This window comes from Labrus mixtus, chromosome 4 (assembly GCF_963584025.1).
Source record: "Labrus mixtus chromosome 4, fLabMix1.1, whole genome shotgun sequence".
NCBI classification, from domain to species: Eukaryota; Metazoa; Chordata; class Actinopteri; order Labriformes; family Labridae; genus Labrus; species Labrus mixtus.
Window position 1 is genome coordinate 16,336,486 of NC_083615.1, and position 22,918 is coordinate 16,359,403.

The 22,918-nt window shown below is 39.5% G+C and overlaps 1 protein-coding gene across 1 annotated transcript in view; it reads right to left on the reverse strand.

The window, feature by feature from the left end:
- Positions 1–20,507, reverse strand: part of pik3c2a (phosphatidylinositol-4-phosphate 3-kinase, catalytic subunit type 2 alpha) — a 60,801-nt gene extending 40,294 nt beyond the window's left edge. Inside the window, exons 1-2 of the mRNA XM_061036063.1 lie at positions 20,396–20,507; positions 11,983–13,234 (exon numbers count right to left, since the gene is read on the reverse strand). Coding sequence (XP_060892046.1) covers positions 11,983–13,152 — 1,170 coding nt within the window. The 5' untranslated portion in view covers positions 13,153–13,234; positions 20,396–20,507. The remainder of the gene's footprint in view (positions 1–11,982; positions 13,235–20,395) is intronic.
- Positions 20,508–22,918: the final 2,411 nt, after the last annotated feature.

Consider the following 22,918-nt stretch of genomic DNA (forward strand, 5'->3'; position numbering starts at 1 on the left):
GTGGAGCAAGTTCAAACATTTAATGAATTAATAAAACATGTTTAATTTCTCCTTGTTTTCTGTGACCTACAACTATCTGTAACAAGCAAAATACCAGAAAATGATCGACAATGACGTCCAGAACAGTTACCCAAGATATCATTGAGACCAGGGATGGTCACCTTTGGTCACAGCAAGGGCCACATTCATTAAATTCTCACTGCCATATTTTTCTGGTTTTCATGATTTCATGGCAGATTTTGTCATGTTTTCTTCATGTTTCCAATTAATAGATATGTAAAAATTGACCTGAGGGCCATGTTTAAGGTTGATGGGGGCCGCATGTGGCCCCTGGGCCGCCAGTTGCCCACCCCTGATTTAGACCATAACAGTGCAGCTCTGAGAGCAGAGACGTCTTGTTCACAGATGAGCTGACTAACCACTAGGAGATAGAAATCTCTAAGTCAGCATGGAGCCTGGAAAGGAGGCCAAGCAAGACACCAAACCACCTGCATCTCCCAGCAAGGCACAGAGAGGACACTGGGTTCCTGCTTGCACAATTTCTGTCTCAATTTTTCCCTCCTTTTTAACAGCTTTACAAATTTAAAAAAAGTCCTCCTATATTATCATTGACGAGGGAAGCTCATTTTTTGAAGATTTATAAGTCTAAAGAACAGACAAATTATGTGACAGAGTGAGGTGACAGAGATAGGGACAGAAACAAAATAAGGAGGGTTCAGAGGTCATAAAACAAAAAGTCAAAGAGGGAGTAAAAATTATAGAGATAGCTGAAGGAAACATAAACAAAAATAGAAAGAAGTAGACTAAAAGAGCACATTCCAAGTGTTTATGCTTGAGTTAGGTTTGCTGCAGTGAAAACAAACATGGACAGATACTCCAAAGAGGTCGTTTTAGCTGTCACAGTACAACACACACACACACTCAGCAGGCCGTACAGCGGGACAGGCCCAGCTTTGTTTCATTTTATCGATTTTTGTTGGACACGGACGTAGAGCTCCTGGTGTTTCAAGTCATGAGAACGGCTTCATATGATTCACACGTTGACTTATCCTTTTCTCTGCTTTCATTGTGATGTGTCAAAGTAGTGACTGTGATTTCAGGAACACACTGTACAACTTGAAGGACGATTAGAAACCTAACGAAGGCTGGTATTCAGGGTCAGAGAGAGATAGGGACCTGCGGTGTGTGATCTGTGGTTTGAGCTGCGTAATGATGGAAATCTAAACAGAGATGACCCTAATATATAAAAAAAAGTCCATTATTATGTGGTGCTGTTTCTTTGGGGATTGCCAGAGGCCGAACGATACAATATTGTTAAAACATCTTTGTCATTATGAAGATTTCTATCCAATGTCTTTCAAACTGTAACTGGTAGGCCCTGTGACCACCTAGTGATTTTTTCTGAGCGCCAGCGTCTTTTTTTCAATTGTTTTCAATTAGGATAGAGCGTGCGCAGCAGCCAGCGTCCTATTTCCGAGCACTTTGCCTTTTTTGTGCGGCCTCTCCAGGCGCTCAAGTTGAAAATCTTTCAACTTTTAAGAAAGGTGCTGTTGACATTACCGACGCTCTTTTCCCAATGTTTGATATTCCCCGTAGTTTTGCAGCTTACAGATCGTGTCTTGTACCCACATCCTCTTTGCTCTGTGTCTGATTGGGAAAGAAACGATCTCAAATATAAAACATGCAGTAAAAAGTAACAGAGCCGTGTCGATCATACAGCGGCCGTTGTCAACAGACTGTTGTCATAGAGACAGGATGGACTAGAATATTGGGGAAAAAAACATGCTACATCAATATTTCCCCCTATCATTATCACGTGAACAATATTAATGAATGTAAGATACTCTTAGTTAAACTGGTGAATTACGTTGATCTTTTAAATATGTTTCCCAACAATGATGTGAAATTCTTCTCATTTTTTTGAAGATAGATGATTTCCTTGATGCCTATTTCCTAACTTGTAGACAGGCAAGATAAGGAACTCGTCAAAGTGTTTTCCCCAGCACTTCATGAACTTGCAAAGACCTCTGATAGGACAGACTGTTTGGACAAATGTCTGTATTGGAAATATGCAAGTGTGGATAAGAGGAGTTTTTTGTCCTGGATGTCCTTCATCATTTAGCTGGCCACATTCTGATCCAGAGTGAGACTCGATCAATAATGAAAGTGATAATGTCATTTCTACTAAATGACACAGACATCAAACTATTCATGCTATTTTCCTGGGGCAGCTTAACCTCAAAGTTGAGAAGAAGAGAACTGTTACACAACAGTTTTTTAGACATATTGAATGATGATAGTTTTTTTTTTTCCTTTAATGGACAAACAACATGAGCCCAAAACTACAGGGACGGTGAGATGTCTTATAGTCACAGGCTCTTTGGTGCCAATTGGGCACTTTTTCAAAAAAAAAGAAATGTGGTGCACACATGTAGCCAAGTCCTCATGAACATATCTATGATATAAACAAAGCAGGAAGAAGGACATGCTGATAAAACCTTTGTTACAAATAAGATAGCACAAGGTATTCTCATGAGTAACATTTACTATGAACAGAAACTCTGAGTTATTGGAGGTTCAATATCTGCAGTTTGAACCATTATGCTGATGATGATATATAACTTTGATTTTCTTCTTTTTAGATACATGTGATATAAACCAACAGACAACAAAGAGCAGATGTACAATTCTCCATTTTGTTAATCCTTTGCATAATAAATGAAACGTACATTATATTTGTGTTGTAAATGCTGATGGAATTGAGTCACAATATGGAAATGATATGCAAAGTGTTTTACATGAAACTGAAAACAGTGATAGCACGCAATATTAACTACTAAAGGTGAGTGAGCATTTATGGTCCAGTAATAACATGTTTAAACTGAACAAAGTCCTACCAGCTTTTACACTAAACCTTCCCTCTGAACCTTTGACTAGTGTGTTGTAAATGGACTTGAGCTTGTATACCACTTGTCTAGCCCTCTGACTACTCAAAGTGCTTTTACACCGCAGGTCACATCTACACATTCACACACTGATGGTAGAGGTTGCTATTTAAAGAGACCATTGGAAGTAACTAATCCAATTCACACACATTCATACGCCGCCGACGAAGCAGCGGGAGCAACTCACTCGACAATAATAAATTAGTGATGCCATGCAAGAGTACTGCGCAGGATTTTTTCTTTCCAATGTGATAGTTTGATGTCCCATCCTTGCACCTACTTCCTGAGATATTTGGATGTGCAAACACCTCCTTTCAAACACTTAATCACTTTGAAGCGTTTCCTTGTTTAGCTGCTAATCAAGTACAAACTGTCAAACTAGAGCAGATAATTATTGTGTTGACTCTGGAGTGAAACAGACAAAAAACCAATGAGATGGAGAACCTTTTTGGTATCTCCCATGGGACACTCTCAGACCTGTCTCAGCTCAGCAGCAGAACTGAAAGACTTCAGCCACGACTTGCGGCTGCGTGTAATTCCAATCCCAACACCAGTGTTGAGTTTCAGCACTCATCTAGACATCAGACACCTCCTCTCCTCTTCTCTGTGCCAGCTTAATGAAAATTAGCCTGCGGACTGTGCAAAGGAAACCTGGACTGGTCAGTGTTTCATGAGCTTGAAGCTTGAACTTCAAATCTGAGAAAAGTAGCCAAAATGTGTCAAATAAAAAGTTTAAACCTCGAGTTGCAACATGCAAGTCTCAACCTTTCACAGGCAAAGTGTAGTGCTGTTGCTGTAGGCTTTATTTACAACATAACTCTGTGTTGAAATAGTGAGTGATGCCTTCATGCTGATCCAGCACTTAGTGAGGAGATGAGGATTGATTTTTAACAGGCTGTGACTACTCAGCAACCTCTAAGTGGGGGCTAAAATGTTTTTGGCTGCATACATGAAGAGTTATTTTTTTTTTTTAACACTACTGTTTCAATCGATACTACTGGGTGCCTGTGAGAATCTAGAGTTTAGCGGAACAAGCATCTTAGAAAACACATATCAACTTCTTCTCTAAATCAGGAAGTGACAGAACTCACACTTCCTGTGTGATGAATTGAATTCCCCGTGGTAAAAGGGACAGACAAGCTCTCAAACACGCACTTTGATTAGTTTGCTGTAAGGAGATGTGATAACAATGACCAGACTGCCCACCTCGAGGACTACAGCCTCCGCACATGGGGAGCACGCCTTAACCACTCGGCAAACGGCGCCCCCAATTTTAGATTTTTACAATATAAGGACACATCAAAAGCTAATCATACAGCAGAGTGGGGGGTGCCTGTGCAGGTCATTTGTGTTATGAAAGAGAAATACTGTAGGAATGCAACCTAAAAACAGCCTATTAAGGGGTGCAGTTAGCAGCGGTTATGACGCGTATATGGAGGCTATAGTCCCCTCGAATCCGAGCCCTTCGCTGGATGTCTTCCCCCTACTTTCTCCTCGCAACGTTTCCTGTTTCTCTTTCTGTTTCCTGTTTCTCGTCAAAACCACATGGGCCAAACCCCAAATGTGTCGGCTGCACAATGTGAACATGTACATAATCAATGACATAAATATAAACTGAAATAGTTGAACTGGCGGCTCTACATGTATAACATTATTTAATGCAACACAAACCATATCGATATTAACAATATCGTCTTACTCTATATCTTGTTTTAAAATGTATAGATAAATCATAAAAACTTGATATATATATAGCCCAGCAATACCACACTTCATTTCATTATCAAAATATTAAACAAACAAATCAAACAGTTTTCTTATATTATACAGGCCTAATATGTACTTAAAAATTAGACTGCATTTATGGTTTAATTATCTGTATTTTTCAAATCACAATGTAAGTTTTCTCTAACATCGTTCAGCCCTTATCATGATCATATTTCTTTTGCCACCTTGTCGATCCCTTGTTTGCTATTTTATGATTGGAAGAGCTCTTAGTAATGTGCTTCCAATCTGTTCACTCACTGGAATGTTTTTTCTCCAAAACATTGCATAATTCAAATGTTTCACCCGAACACGTTGGCTCTGTTTTGTTATGTGCATCAGTGTCTGGTTTGTACCTGATTCCTCACTCCGAGTCCACAATATGTCTCCTGTTTCTTTTCTGCTAGTAAACAAAGTCAAAGGTTATGAGACACACAAGAGCTGTTTGCCCAGTGAGTCACACTCACACATCCCAGCACAACATGTTTTAACCCTGCAATCCCTCCGCTGGAATATTCATTTTTAGAGGGTGTTAAGTTTGCTGCTTCGTCTAACAGTCGTGCTTGAGGTGTAATTAGACGATACTGAAAGAAAATGGGGCAGAGTCTGGAGTGGGATGGTGCGGAGGTGTGAGAGAAATTATAGAGCTTCTGAAGATCTGCAGGGGAGGAGAGATTTGACTGTGCATAACTTGGTTGGGAAGATGTACAATGCATGCTGGTGTAGCGTAGTTTCAAGCAGAGATATGTAATGTTGGATCACAGCACATGATGAGATTTTTTTTAAAAGCCTGCGGGTCATTTTGAAGGATCAGTGATAGTGATAGAAAACACAGGTACAGACATGTTCGCTGTAATAAGTGTGGAATGAAAAGGGCGTGCAAAGTACGTTAATGTGTGTTAACACTGCTACACAACATTTCATTTAGTTGACTGGTTATTAAACCTAATCATGATCTTTATTATACTGTATCTCTGTGCAACTCTAGGTACTGGTTCCGTAAAGATGAATAAATAATCTAGTCTGACCAACAAAGCTGCTTCAAATTTCCTGCATTTTTCATCTTTTTGCTTCTACATTTCAGTCATTAATGCTTGGATTAGAGATGCACCGATCCACTTTTTTTCAGTCCCGATCCGATTCCAATATCGGAACTAATAGTGTTATTGTTGCTGCATTGCATTGTGCTGACTTCACATACAAACAGGAAGCAGCAACAACTGTCAGGTTTTCAAAATAAATATTTTAAACTGAAGTGTAAGAATTGTACTTTTGATCCTGTTCCGTCTCGTCTGAACGTCATGATGGAGACCTGAAGAGAGACTGTGCGAGTTGAGAATGTTTAAAGTGTCCAACCATCTTTCTTGATCAGTGACGTTGATCAGCACCGTCAGTCCTATATATGTCAATATCAGACCCAATACCGATAAAAGATCGGATCAGTCCCATCTCTAGCTTGTACGCACATGTCTCACTAAAATCCTGACATTTCTCTGGATTTCAAGATGTACTGCTTGATCAAAAACAAGTAACACTGAATGAAGTGAAGCTACCCTTCTTGAAACAATTAGGGCAATAACCGACATGAATCTGCATAACACCAGTTTGAGTGTTGATTGTACTTAAAGATGCATTTACTGACACAGCTGCTTTGTAAACAGAAGGAGCCAGGTCTGAACAGGCATTGGTGCAGTGAGGTGTAACAGCTGAAGTGCAGATGGAAATATTTGTTTGACTGATGATTATCACTAACCTGCTTTTACATTCTAAAGCAAGTAAGTAGTAACCAGACACAAGAGGCACTGAGTGAATATAAGGACAGAAGAAGAAGGGCTGACAGTAATCAGTAAAGTGATCAAGATAAACACATTAAGTGAGGCACTGTGAAGTCAGAAGAGACAGAAAGAGAAAGAAAAATAGAACAGAGTGGAAACTGATAATAATAGATAAATGAAGGGGAGAAAGAGAAGGCAAACTATCATAGAGTTGGTGTGACTTCATGGCCGATAGCCCGGCTCTGACTAAGCCTCCATTCATTTGTTCCATTGTGCATCTCTGCCCAAACCACCGCATCTTACGTTACACTCATGTCAACCACAACAAGGATTGTGAACTTCAGGCTGAAGTACAGTACAGTCATCCAAAAAAAGTCCTTCAGACATATTAGAAAAAGTGAATCAATGGAGTACAGCAATAACAATCATACGTGGTGCAATTCATGAGGAATTCTGAGTTTCCCCACCACTACACTACACGGACTCTTTGGCCCATTTGGAGGTAAACCAAGGTCAATTGGTAGAGAAGAGAAAATTAACCTCCAAAACAAAGGCGATCCCACCGAGGATTCTGTTTCTTTTAGTTGCCAGTCTTGCTTTATATATTGAATGACATTAAACAAAACTCATACAAATATTGTCCCTTGAATTGATTCCTACACAAAAAACAATTAAGGAGCAGATTATCAAAATAATGTGGTGATAGTAAAAAGGATCACACAGGGTAATTTACGGTTATCTAAGGTAGGAACCTTTGTTACTGGTCAGGTTCCACCCGGAAGGGAAAACTGTTTTTTGAGCACTAAGCAGTTGCAAGCAAGAGCTACAACAAGCAGGTGTTTTTAGAAAATGGACATGTGGAGACAATGGACTTAAAATAAATGAATGTCATGATCATCAATGATATCTGACTTGGACTTTCAAGTCGACTGACATGGTAATGTTAGCGTGTAAATTAGTAAATCCAGGTGCAGCGGCTCAGTGGCTCAAAGCGTCGGCCTAGTCTCTACAACCAAGGTTACAACCAACATCCTTAGCAGTGTTAGCTTCCAAAACTAGACTAGATTGTTTTTTACCACACCAGCTAATGGAGATGCAATGTTATAGTTGTAGAGACATTTTTCACTTGCATCCAAGCCGTGAATAGAACCAGTGCTTCAAACTGTGCTGCAAGCTTTTTATTACATTTGATTCAGCTTTTAATGCAAAGGGTTAAGACGTGTGTAAATGTCTGTATCTGCTCCGACACTCAGACCATCGTCTCTATCTAATCATCCTACATGTGGTGCAGAGTTATTTTTAAAACTCTGGTGGGCGTTCGCTCTCATCGCTCACACTGTTGAGAGGAAGTCTGTGCAATAAAGAAATCATTTTACCATGGGTTGTTATGAAAATAATGAGTAATAGTAGCATGAAAACACTTGGCTTCTTAACAACACAGTTTTTCTTTCACAGCTCATGGATAAAATGCTGTTTGGTATCTCACTCTCATCATGGCTCTTATGTTTCTGGAGCCTCTAGTCAATGAAAGTTGACATTTTAAACAGTTAAGTTACAGATAAAGTTTCTTAGACAACAACAAAAACAGATGCATCTTTACAAATGTTTCTGATCCTTTGTAAGGTGATTCACTCAGAGGCCGTCTGAAATTGTAGGAAAACCCCTGAATAATATTTACCACATAAGTGCCTGCTTTGAAAAATGTTTTTGCAGCAAAGTTATTGCATAACATGTGGGCAAAATCCATGCAAAACATTGGTTTGGTCTTTAAACGGAAGCAAGTAAAAAACCTATTTGCTGCTGAATAGAATGTTTTAGTCCGCTTCTTTGAAAGTGAGGCAAAACCTGGATAACACCTCAGCCAAGCTGTGTCATCACTGTACACTGACCTGTGTGCTCCATGCAGGCAGAGAAAGAGAAAGCCCCTTTTTGAAAGGACTCTTTATGGGGTTTCTAGTCTCTTTGGGTGGAAGTCTAGTTTCACTCAAATGGTCCCTTGCTTATGCCTCTCTAGTAAACACTGATTTATGTTTGGTGTTCTACCTTTCAAACTGCTGCTTCATATGAACAACTTTCCACAAGAGCCCGATTGATTAATTGACCAGCTGATAATATCAGCCGATATGAGCTTATCCAATGACTATCGTATCGACTAATTTTATTTCAGATATATGCCGATATTACTAGATTTTCTTTTCATTAGTCAAATAGCATTTAATTTGAGTTTCATTGACACACTAACTGTTCTCTTTCTGGCCGTCACCAGCAGAGGATTTTATATAGTTTACAACGAGCATTGTCACTCTCCAGAGTGTCAAGCCGTGACGCATGTTCATGCGCAGTTACTTTCCAGATGAGTGACCAACTTGTCTTCCATGTACACAAGTGTTTGATAACTTCATTTGAGGCATCAACACAATAAAAATGTATATCTATCTCTTCAAACATAGATCAAAGAAAGATATCGGTATCAGATTTTTCACTCTCCCTAATTCATCGGCAATAAAAATCACAAATCGGCCGGGCCCTACTTTCCACACTTTTTGAAGTGCGTTAGTTTGAAACGGGTACAGGAATAATTGTGTTGATTCCCACCATTGCAAGATCTTATCCCAGTCACTCAAATCTTAATTTGTTGTAATCCTAGCATCTCTCTGCCCTGAGTCTAAATAAGAGTGGCGCTGGCACGGATCGGTATGAGGGCCATTTCTTAGATTGCTCTGATCGTGAGCTGTACAGGCTTGTTCCTGCTCCTGGGTGCAGACTGCCAGTGAAAGCACATGGAACAAAGGGGCAACTTAAACACACAAACCATCCCAAACTCATATAGACTGCAGATAATATGTATACAAATAAAAAGACAAGTGAGAGTGTAAGAGGGTTGGATGTCGAACTCAAACGGCTCAAATTACATAACACTGCAGTCCAACCAACTAACGCAGGCTTCCCCCTAGACATAACATATAGGCAAGTGTAAACAAACACCTTTTCACCCTTTCAAAGCGGCACACATTCCTCATCCCTGGAAGACACAGCAGGGCGTACAGACCAGATAAGTTGCCTTTGATGAGTAGCTAAGTATACGTCTGTCGAGTCCCACATATGAGACTAAAAACCAACTAGAAAAGTAGATTGAAAAAGCTTCGGCTGCTCATGTTTAAGACCTGTCTCTACATTTTTTACTGTTCTGACCTATAATCTTCCCAAACACTGTGTTCAAAAATGATGTCACATTTCCTGGTTTTCCAAAAACCAAGGGGAATTCTTGAAATCAGGGCCTTCCTTGTACAGCACTGTAAGGTTGATTATCTCCCTGGTGTAAGAAACTTCCCACAGAGACTAATTGTTCGGTCATGACACAGAGCAGGACACAATGAGCAGGAAGTCTGTGTCATGAAAACCGCAAAAGGAACTGACACAATGATAGAACAGATTGTTCAGAGCTTTAAAAATCTTGAGGAATAGGGGTTAGTATTATTTTGATGAACTAGCATGTCATATCTCTAACCATTAATTTCCCAACAAGATCTACAACTCTGAAATGATCTGACGCTTCAATACTGAATAAAGAGGAAGGCATTGAGGGCGACAAGTTCATGTTTGGATGACATGGGTGTGCTGCTGAAGACTCAAACGCTTGTCTTGTTTCAGCCAAATGGCAGATGGTTGACTCGTTTAAGGGGGGAATAAAAAGATTTAGAGGGTACAATATCCCATGCCACTTGCCCCTAGCACTGTCCCAAATGAATGCTCTAAATATGCATCACAAGGGGTTAGATCTCTCGAGTCCTGCATGGCAAAATTAATCACAAAATGCAGCTTGTGGAAAATTGTGGGGTGAAACAGTGGGCAGCTTACCACGATGAAAAACTTAATTACAGGGATCAGAAGGAAAGAGGATATAAGGGCTTGTGCTAGGAAGGGCTGAGGAGTATGCATGCAATAACTAGAAAGACTTTGATGAGTGTTTTTGGTTGAACAAGAAGATCTACTGTCATGTGCTCAGAGTGAACTTTACACTCACTCATGTAAGAGCTGTGGTTTCATTTGAAAGTTTACTGCGAGTATGTTGTTACAAAGATAGACTGCGAGGGGGGGGGGGGGTCCGGTAGTACAATTCACTTAGCAGACAGTCTAGCAGGTAGTGTAGTGGTTAGTGCTCACGCCCCATGTACAGAGGCCTGGGTTCAAGTCAGACCTGTGGCTCATTTCCTGCACGTTTTTCCCACTCTCTCTCTCACCTGGATTTCCGACTCTATCCACTGTCCTATCTCTCCAATAAAGGCCCAAAAAGCCCAAAAATAAATCTTAAAAGAAAAAAAGACAGATGGCTGGACCTCTCAGTTCAATTCCTTGATAGCAAAAAAAACTAGAATTGCACGATTCTGCCCAGTGTTGTGTCATATCATTGAGCAAGAATCCATATTTCCATTGTTCAGGGCCCACTACTCTCACTCACATTACCCCCCTTATCAAAAACTGTAAACTTGATTTCAAACTTTTTTTCCCAATATCAACAAAGACCCAAAAGTGAATGAGTAACAATTAAGAGCCTTAGATTAATGCTTTAAAACTCAGCTAATCTGCTTCATTAGAGCACTGTTTGTGTTGTTTGATCACTTTACTTCACAGTGTATAGAATAAAACAGGGTCTGAAATTAAATGTTTTCTTGACCTGCCACTGTTACATGTGACTAAACATTTCCAATCATTCAGATTTCTAAACTCTGATGTAATTCTAGTAGAAATCAAAACATGTTTCAATACCACAGGAACAAAATATGAAGTCCTTGGCAAGTTCTTTTTTTCTAATTCCCATAAGAAACAGGCAAACTCCTGAACTCTGTCTAAATTGCATAAGTAATTTTGCAACGTTTCAGTACCGGCAATATTTGTGCAATTTAGACAGTGTGGCAGTTTTTGTTTGAGATTATGACTTCTTTCTGCTTCGGTACTTTTTGATAACATCAATCATTCAAATTAGAGAGATTGTATGGTATCGAGAACAAAATAAATAAGACAGAAACATCACATATATCATGTAAAGTTAAAACTTGACTATTCGTTATTTTAGTATTGCATTATAAAGATGACATTTAATGATATAAGAAAGACCCATCATTTAGCCTGCTAAGGTCAATATTTGTCCTGCATTTGGCAGGTGATACTTTCCTTCCCTGTATACAAATATTGAGACTGATACTGATCCTGATCCTGATGCAGTTCACAGAATGATGTAACAAACTCTTTTCAACTGAGCCGTGTCAGTGGGAAGAGTACAGACTGAATGGTAGCTGTGTGAGAAATCTGTGTTCATTTAGGACACCAGTGGCAGAATAAAAAGCTACATAAGGAAATACGTTTTGACGGCCTATCATGTCAATAATTTTCCTGATGGGACATGATGCCAATTGTGGAACGGAATTGACTTTGCCTGAATTATCAGCAGGTAGGAAACATTTTCAGTTTCAAACATTTTTCTGTGACAGAGATCCTACCTGATTGTTTGGTTTGTGCTGAGAGGAGGTCCCTGGGATGTTGAGCGAGTGACTCCTGGTGACACCAGCACCTGTTGAAATTCTCTTGGCCGGTGAGCGAACTGACAGAGATGCTTTCCCCTCCAGAGGTGGGCTGCTGCTGTTTGTGCTATTCCCTTCAGTCTCAAGCACTGCATCCCAAGGATCCCCGGCAGAAGGTCCTTGTGCTGTCTGTGTGGGCTCTCCTGCTGCCGGGGAGGCCTCCTCATTATCAGCTTTACGCTTTGTAAGTGGGTCCAGATCCAGCCAGTCAAAGCGACTAATGCTAGAGGACTCCGTCACTGCTGGCTGCTGGGGTGGTGGGTTGGGTGCCAGGGAAGCTATGCCTGCTTGAGAGGAATCTAGGTCAGTGCTGGATGATTTGCCATTCTTCAAGTATTCTGAGGTGCTGGCAATCTTGTCGAAGAGTTTGGCCATCTGCGGGTCCACAGCTGGCTGCTGGAAGACCATGGCAGCAGCAGGCTGGATGGGAGTGAACGCCATGAAGGATGGCTGCTGTGCCGACATGGTCATGAAGGGAGACATGGTTGGAGTGAAGCCGTTCTGAAATGTGCCTGGTTTGGGGAATGGAGCCGAGGGGAAAACTGGGATAGGCTGATGGGTGGGAGTGGACACATTGGAGCTAGATGGGGTGGACAGAACAGGGGTCCACTGGCCACTCTGGAAAGGAGAGGAACTACAGGCATGGCCCCCTGGGTAGGAGGCACTGAGGTTAAACCCCAGCAGTGATGAGGGCCGGGGCACTTTGCTGTTCGCCCCAAAGTTTTCGTCCAGGAGGAGCTTTTCAAGTTCCTCATTAGTCAGTTTGTCCACATCAATGTCACTGAACTTGTCCTGCTCTGCCTGCTTCTTGGTCTCTGGAAAGACAATGAGGTCCTTTTCTGGTCTGTGAGTCAAGGGTGATGGTTGAGGAGCAGCAGTGGTCGACTTTGATGGTTTTGGTTTTGAGAAGGACGAGAAGGATGCTGCAGAGGAAGACGAAGGGGCTGAAGTTGACAGGGTCGGTCTCTTATCCTTTTGCAACTTCGCTAAAGCCTCTTCCTCCATGCGAAGGGCTTCCTCTTTACCCACAACCCCTTTCGGCTGGGGGACATCCAGCTTGAACCCATTACCACTTGAAATCTGGGCCATTCTGTCAACTAAAAGGTGCCATGGGTGTTTCAGCCTTTAAGTCAGTGTGGCCCAAGGGGTACCGCTAAAATGTTTTAAACACCTGAAAAAGAGAAAAACATAATTTAGGTAGCTTGAAGAGGAGGTCAAACAGATTCTTCCAGAATTCATTAACAAAGCCTTGACCAGAAATATTAAGCTTTGACAATTCTCTGATCTAGTGGTGGGTGATATAACGATCTTAGATCGTGAAGGATTTTAACTTGCTGATGATCTGCCAAAGCAGAGAGATCATAGAACCGGGCTTATGTTTTTATTCTATCATGCTGCAGTTTATGCTCCGACAGATGCGTCTCCCCCTTTTTTGCTCTGCAGCGGTGAAAACTAAAACGAAACTTAAAAGTGATGTCCGCAAAAACAACTCCATCTCGGTTATATGCAACTGTTCTGATATTTTTCCAAACCGACACGCTGTGAGCAACAGTTAACTTATCCGCATAGTGTGCACAGTTAAGATGAGCCTACATCTCAGATAGCGACACAGAGAGACATTAACAGACAGAGACAGACAGGGCGGAGCTCCGACAGTCACTGATGGGAGATATAACCCCGGTGTTTAAAATGTTGCTGTCAGTGTTTTCTGCTCTCTCTCAGTTTTTAAAAGTTACTTATCAAGCCTCTCCACCCGAAGCTCACCTTTGTGATAACAGAACCTACAGGGATTAGGCTAAACGATTTTACAAAGCAGCAGGCAGGTGAGCGTGAGTAACCATAGTGACTGTCTGTCTGTCAATCAACAATGTCCCGCCCCCTCTATGAATTAAACTCTTCTGTCAGTAAAACTTACTTTGATCATGTGTCACAGAATGAACACATTCTGTATTATGTTCGATTATATATAAACAAAACTAAAGTTAGTCCAATGATGTCATAAAAAACAACAAAGGCTGCAGAGCCTGTATGAAGCTACAGCTGTAGGAATTCTGCAGGGCTAAATAGAACAGAAACACAAGAACTCGAAGTCTACATGTTTTTAAATGAATGCATCACTGCGTGAAAATGTTCCTGATGAACATAAAAAGAGGACACATAACTAAATTATAATTTCAAAGTGGTGAGGAAAACCTTCAAATTGTTCATAAATATTGATCAAATTGAGGGAAAGACATTTCTGTTGCTAAAGATGTTCTGGGTGAGAGACCTCCAGACCTCCTACAAAGATGTTTTTCAAATAGATTAAACTTGTCAGCACAGTTTTTTGTGCATTTAAAAACATTATACAGGGAAATAAGTTTGGTTGAACTGGTCAGTAACTTACAAATTTGTCTAAAGATCAGTATGAAAAAAATTGTGATAAAATCGTGATCTTGCCAAAAAACAAACTGTGATATGATATTTTTCCCATATCGCCCACCTCTACTCTGATCCCATCGGCTATCATTATCTGGAAACTGATTCATATTTCTCAGTAATTCCAGTAAAGCCAGTGGTTAGCGTTACAACTTTTGGGCCAAGACTTCTTCCTTTTCCATGTGGTGTTTACGTTGCAGACAAGACCACCATCATTTCTTTATCAATCTCACTTGAGTAGCCCATGTTCACCTGTTTCTTGTGAGTCTCAACTCAACAGATAATAAGTTACAGAGTGGCTTCTCTCTGGCTTACAATTATCTTGTGATTTACTTGCATAAACAAGTCTCAAGTTTGCCGAAATAACAACCATGTTGCAGATTTATAAAAACTAAAATGACAATCTTTGTGTCTGTAGCTTTAAATGCAAGAGAGAGGTGTTTGACCACGGCCCTCTCTGGAAGGGGATTTTCAGTTCTTTATATAAGGTTTCACACAGCCTTGTTACTGTTACCAGCCTTTGACTTCTCATTGATTGGCTGCCATTTGTCGTGTATTGACAGCCAATAATTATTCTTATTTGTTTTGAAGGCCAAGGGCAATGGTTAGGTTACATAACCACAGCATGGTCTACATATCTGGCATTTTCAGGCTATTTAAATTGATCAGCCTACTCTCAGAGAACTCTGTTCTATTAGTGGACCTTTATGTTGATCACTTTGACAGAGCAGCCAGGCTTACCACATACCTAATAAAGACTTCAAACAATTGTGCAAAGTGATTTGTAAATGTATGACTCATATTGGCATGCAAACTAGTAGATCTACTACTGTGCACACAAGCAACTCACTACTATTTTTGTTGTTAATTCATGTACCAATGCTTTTCTCTGATGCAAAACTGCTGTGCTTGTGTTGCCAACAAACTCTGACAAATAGTTGATGCTGAAAACTGGACGAGAGAGTGACCCAATTAACTGATTCATTCTATTAACATGAGGAAATGTTTTTTAAGGTGTGTTGTTAAAATGTTACAGAACATTTAAGAACAATGTTGACCAACAAGTATTTATGGTTTGACTAAATTTGCAATCTTGCAGTACATTAACCACACCTAGTGACAGCAGCACTATTCTTATTCGCTGTGGTTTCTTACAGAATAAAGTAAGGATTTACATTAGATTATAAATGAATTCTAACCAAAAACACAATCTTTCTGAAAACTAAACTAAAGTGCTTTCGTTGATTTCACTTGACTGAAGTGTAAACTCAAACTCCGGATGCTGGTGTGGCAGCTCTGTACAAAGATCATGTATTTCTACGTTCAACAGAGGTGGGGGGGGGTCAGGTCCACTACCATTAATTTGGTAGGAGAAACACTGATGTGTTTTTAAACAATACAATCTCCATTGTTTTAATGATCTATAGTATAGGTAAGGTCAAATGTTTTTAATCCAAAGCTGACAAGCATGACCTGGGAGAGAGCTGTAGTCCATCCAAACCCACAGGTTGGTTCAACTGGATTACTGGTGATAATGGAATATCTTTAAATGGGTCTATACCATACTGTCGAGCAATCAAAGACACAGTGTCTAAGTTGCACAAAAACATTGGCAATTGTTTGGTACCGAAATTGCAGAAATTTTGCAATTCTTAGTGTTAAAAAACAAGAAAGTAAACAAACTCAAGAGCTTAGGACTTATATTTTTGTTTGTCCGTGGAACTGAAAAAGGTGTTGATATTTTTTGATTTTTACTATTACTATGTTTAAAATTTTGGTATCGTGATTTGTAACAACCTCAATCCTGCCAAAGATTATCTTGTCACTATATCATATTCGGAAAAGTAGTTTAGTCTTCACAAACATACAATCTAGAAGACAGGGTTGAATATCTAGGACCTGTTTAAAACATTGCTGCAAAGACTGTTTTGTGGTCCTAAAATGACACAGCGCCTTCTCAAAGCAACCATTCATCGAATGATCACAGTCCCAGGGTTGAGTGAGTTCCTTCCCTCCCCAGGCGTCACGGCCTCTCCTGAGCTTCCCCTCCCATTGTGGTGGAGAAGGCTGGCTGTGCTGGGGCTCAGGCTGGCCTAGCACTATTGTGCAGCTGAGGAATTTGGCATGCTAAGCAGCCCGACGGGTCTCTCTCCCTCTTTCTCTCCTTTCTTCCTTTGGCCTTCTCCCACTCTGTTAGCATTATGTTAGCACCATGGCCCAAGACTGTCTTATCAGCTGTGCTCACACCAGCAGGCAGCGACAATGTGGCTGCATTCATTAAGATTTCAAACAAGAGATCTGAGTGCCAACTTCATCAAGAACACAGTTGGAGGGCACGAAATGCATAAAAACAAAGGTCATAGTCTTGTAGAGCCTGTTGGCATTGAGAGCATAATTCTGTGCACAAAAACCTCACATGGTCTGGCCAAAGCAGCTCATCCGTATGTCATTGATTCTGCACACAGTGAGAGTGCATGTACTGAGAGATGGACGCTTTGTAGTTGAAGTCACTGTTCAAAAGTCAAAAGGTCAAAAAGCCTGACCTGGAGCAGACACTTAACAGCAGCTACTTCCTGATTCTGCATGTAAACACAGGGCCAATCTGAGAAAGCATGGAACATGATTACACTTCGTAATAATCATAGTTCCAATAGAGAGCTTTGCAGATCGGTCTCATCAGTCCTATATAGTGCCAAATCAAGTATGGGGTTTGGTTGTACATTAAGGTTACCAAAAAGATGTCTTAGTGTAAGATCCTGACTCAAGAGATAGCCATATGCTTAAAGTCAATATATGACAACATGAGACATGCAAAGAATGGAAGAAAAACTCAAACTCAACGTATGGGGAAAAAGCGACAACGACAGCCAAGAACAATACTGCAGACTCAGTTCATCTGCACCATGGAGCCGAGGTCCTGTAAAAGATACTTTCAACGTCTGAGCAAGACATAAATACCTTTCACGTAGTTCGAAAATGACAGAACCTTCAGGTTGCTTGAGTTTAGAAATGTAAGAATGCAGAGGACGAGGTTACAATAACAGATTGCCCTATAAGAGATACACTGTCATGTTTTCTCTTTACTAAACGTACAGTTTAATTTTCCCTTTAGAAAAAGTCTGTACATCTAATTTTTCTCTGTTTCACACCCTCACACACTTTTCTTTATCGTCTTGTTTTGGTTTCAATTTAATAAAGCTAAGTGTGTATTTTAAGTCCTCGATTACATGTTTTATGGTCGCATCAATCAGTTTGATTGGGCAAATAACCTTTAGACTGCGCTTACTAAGACCCCATGTCCTCCTAGCGTTTTTTTCAATCAGAAAAGCGCACTATGTGCTCGGGAGCGCTTGTATGAAGCGTTTGTGCGCTGAGAAGAAAAGCACTGTATGTCCGTCCTGTCCCTAAGACAAAAGTTTGTTAAAAACGGGCGCTACTATGACCTACACAAGTTTTGTTGTTGTGGTATCGAAAAGGGTGTAAAATTTGTTTAATTTTTACAAGTATCATATTCTAGTTTAAAATTCTGTTGTGACAGTAAATAGGGATCTCCTGGTATCTAGCAGTAACAGTAGTAAAGAGTACAGTTTTAATGTTCATAAAGGGCACTGGGCTCTTGTTTTAACATTGTCTTTGGAAACTGTGAACCTATCCTTTATGTTCAGGTTTGTTCTTATGGGACTGAGTTCAGGTTTAGCTTCTCACAGCTGTGAAAGGTGCAGGTGTTGGCAGTAAACTTTGCAGCTGAGCAAAGTACAGAGCAGCATCTCTAAAAAGGAAAATAAGTAACCACGTCAAGTTTATAGATTCCTAAGGTATGTTAATTGGTTTTTCAATGAGGAAAAAACACAGCTGAACTCTTGCTGCCTCACCTTTTTTAGAACATATGTTGCATAATAAGAAACAAAAATGACAATTTAAGAGCACTATGGGACAGAAATATGAAATGTCCTCCAAAAAATGTATATATCTGAGACACAACAACTTAAGAATTTAATTGTACATAGGATTGTTAATTGTTTTGAGAATTATTTTTAGTAGGAAAAAGTTTATAATCTTGTAATATGGTCTTCAATGAAAATATTCAGGTGTTTTTCACACAACTCTCAAAGAAAGTCTGAAATATTGTAGTTTGTAGACAAAAACAAGGCATTTTGGACATCCAAAGAGTTCTCATTAGACTTTGAGAAACACAGATCGTCATCATGTTCTCAATTTCTTATGAGTCATTATCATCAATCTGCCCGTCTATGTCTGCTTTATTGTTAGCTTTTACATATGTATGTCACTGCCTATATGTCTCATACAATCGTCAGTTCTGATGTCTATTTCAGTGTTGTTGTATCGTGTGTTATTTCCTAGAAAACTAACCAGGTACAAGGATTGTAAATTAGCCATGGCTAGAATAAACATTGCATCAGTTGCACTGTAATTAGATGTAACAATGCCTATATGTATCGATGTCCCAATACAAACAAATTAATTGATAAGTAAATACATTGCTGAAGATAGCTGACATATTAATAGACAATGAAAAAAATATTTTCTTGCAGAGAATGCATGCGAAGCAACAAGGCCTACGTGCTGCAGCATATCTCTCATAAATCACGCTCAGAAATACAAATGTGTCCATTATAATAAGAAAACAGAACAAGATCAAACATTTAAAATCAGGTAGAATCTGTACTTGGTTATGAGTGTGATTTGCCTCTCTTGATAGTAGGCATCACATCTTTTCCTTGCTCAGATAGACAGATTTGAATGAGCTATAAAAAGCTCACCCAAAAACAATAATAAAAATACATGTGTACCCATGTTTGTGAATGTGCATACTGTTTTATATGTTGTATAGTTTGTTGTTGATTATATGACCTGTGTGTAATGTCGTGCCTGTGTGTTCATTTGTTCATCCTTTGTTGTCGTGTTTAAATGTTTGTTTAACTCGAAACTAATGCTCAGTGTCTTTGAGTCTGAAATGTGCTTTTTAAATAAAAAACATATAATTATTTATTTTTATCATATTTTTTAATTAATGACATTGTAAAGCAAATGTTGCAGGGTTTAGAGTATGAACAACATTATGATATGAATTATCATTAATCAATTTTATCAAAACAAAGTATTTAATTCAAGGTGTAAATGGTTAGCACTAAGGTATTGTATTATCAGGGGTGATTCTTGACTATGGTAGACATGTAAACGACAGAAATAGAAGTGTTTCAGATACACAACCTGTAGAGTATGTATTTCCTTTGGTCAGTGTTGAGGCTTTAAAATGCCAAACAGTTGACATGTACATTATCTGTTTACATGTCGGCTAGATAACTAAGACAACTCTGCTGATGCTCACCTGACGATGAAAGATGCGGAGTGAAATGTCAATAAGTTATGTATGTTCGTCCTTTTCACGTTGAACACATACAAGCAAGAGCTATCTGATTTGATAAATGCAGATACATCTGGGGGTATCAATAGACAATACGAATTCAATCCAGCTAAGTGACCGCGGCTGGAGAGATCAAATGTCACTTCTTGATACTTTAAAGAGCGGCTGGAACTTTAACTTCAGACTTTGTTGGATGCTAAGTTTGTTAGCCCCTGGACCAAACAGCACAGCACGGCACGCAAAGGCAGGCAAACAAACCATTTACTGAGAAATAACACGGCTGAATTCAGCTTCACTAATGTGCCTGCTCTGTACTTTTTTTAACAACACTGATTTATTAATCTTAAAAATCACCAAGGAAACTGCCAACTGCTCACAACAAGGAAGAGATGCAGTTTTTTCTTCTTCTGGGAAACGGTCGGTTACTATGGGGTCGGTTGCTATGCAGCCGCGAACGACGATTTCAGGCAACTGAAAAACAAAACTTTAACTCGCAAACATTTACTGTACAAAAGGTTAGTTACTCACCTTTTAGCGGTGCGGTGTTTGGAGCCATTTTTTCCTGCAGCTGCATTTTTTTTCCGTCCACTTGCACTGAGGGGACGTCAGTTCCTGTTGAGGAGGTTGGTTGGAGTTTTGGTTGGATTACTTGTCCGCTCGGATGAGTCGCTGTGCTGGACGTTAAATGGGACAGCACCTCCACCGTGTGGTCAGACGGTGGAAGTGTCAAAACAAGGACTGAAAAGCTTGCTGCTGTTTTTATTATTCACCTTGTTGCACCTGAACACTTGTAATTTTGACCACTCATGTCTTAATTAAAGAGATGATTTTTGCATGTATCTCAGCCTGTGGCTTTTTAGCCCAAGGGAATTCATATCTCCTCTGCAATTTTTATTTATTTTCTCCAGTACCAATCCACTGTATTTGATCATGCCTATGCCTCTATTTCAGCCCTGCTCAGAACAGGCTGTTTCTGTGTCTGTAGCTTTAAATGTAAATGAGCTGAGTCTGACCACGCCCCCTCTCTGGAAGCCGATTTGACTCTGGCTGGGGGCTCGCTCCGTGTCCTATTGTTTACAGAGAGAAGGCAGACTCAAAGAACAGAACAAACACCTAGCTGTGGGAGTGTCACTCACCTGGGGGAGGGGCTACTGCCCTTTGTGATGTCATGAAGGGAAAATCTCCAAACAGCCTGTTTGAGCACACAACAACATTTTTCTTATTTTTAACTTTTTATTTGTCTTTTTTTTTATTGTAAATAACATAACATTGTATGATGTTTCATTTCTGTATATAGAATAATGGAATTCAAATAATAAATAATAGAAACATAAAACAATAGTTGGAGACAGTACAAGGGTGATAAAAAATAAAGCCTTAATTACACAAATTATTTACTTTATTTACATATTTTAATTAAGTTATTTTTTAAGAGGTACATTTCTTTTGAGATTTATGACGTTATTAATTCACAGAAAGACCAAAGAAGAGTTCATACTTTAATTAAAAGAGGCCGTTTGCAGCAGTCTGCTTTTATGTTTGTGAAGTTTGGCAAGAAATCAGAATATTGATTAAGATTGTGAGAAACAGGCCTGTGCCTTCTCAAACTGATATTGATCATCTCAAATGTATCTCCCAACAATTATGAGTTAAGGACTTTGGGGTAGCTCAGGCTGTAGGGACTTGGGTTTGGAACCAGAGTGTGTGGACCAAAATACGGAAGTTGGCTGGAGAAGTGTCAGGTCACTTCCTGAGTACTGCCAAGGTCCCCCAAATGGCTCTGGCGCGCTCACTGTGTAGCAGCCGCACTCTGACATCTCTCCATTAATGCATGTCTACAGATCCTGTTTGTTCATGTTTGTAATTCAGGCCCATGTGTGTGAGAAGCATGTCTCTCAACAACATGTAAGAAAAAAAAATCAGCATGTTCAAAAGATCAGCATGTTATATTCAGAATTAGCTTTCAAAATTAATTTACTTCATAGAATCAAGTAAAGGAAATTAAAGTTATTTTAGAAAGTAAGTCCCAGACGGCTGTTATGAAGATTAAGAAGTGAGTAACATTAATTCATACAGAAACGTTTAAAAGTGAGATAAATGTTGTTATCAAAGCATTCTTTACATTTTTAAAATGTAATTTTTTTCAATGTAAGCTATAGGCTAGATAAGAAGTAAGCAACATACAGTATGTATGTACATACAATGCATTGGAGCCATATCATGTAAAAACAAAAACATAAACTCTGTAATGTACAAGCCATATAATATAACAGAATAGATCAATTATATAGTATGAGCAGATTGATGGAAGTTCAATTACAGTGCAAGTGCATCATAATTCCTCCTACCCTTCTGTTGCTGTTTCTTTGACATTCATATTGACACTATATAAATGTAGAGTGACCTGATAGCAATCATTTATCAGGCAGGTTGAGAGACTGATGCACGCTTTTATAACGAGCAGGCTATTGTAATGCTCTGCTTTCTGGTCTACTAAAGAATACAGTAAATCAGCTGCAATTAATTCAAAACACAGCAGCAGCACGAGGGCTAACAAAGACCAGAAGGAGAGCACACAATACATCAATTTTAGAACCTTTACACCGACTGCCTGGCAGTGTTGATTTTAAAATAAATGTATTAATTTATAAGGCTCTACATGGCCTTGCACCGGACTCAGATATGCTTTTTAGTTTTATTATACTATGTTGTTTTTGATATTTTAAACTTGTACTCAGTGTTTTTAAGTGTCTGAAAGATGAAGATTATTTAGATTATCTATTTTTTATTGTAAAGCAAATGTTGCAGGCTTCATGGTATGAACAACATACACATCTTAACGATCATCAATTCCGACTTATAGTGCAGCAAATAAATGAACCTTTTTATTGTTTTTATTTTTTGTATTTGATTGCTCCAGAATTTCATCGGCGCGCTTTGGTAGTTGTGATTCTGTTTTCCATGTAAAAGTATACTGAGCGAACAATTTCGCCTCAAACATCAAGATAATTTAGATTATTTATGTTAAAACGAATAATGTTTTCCATCTTT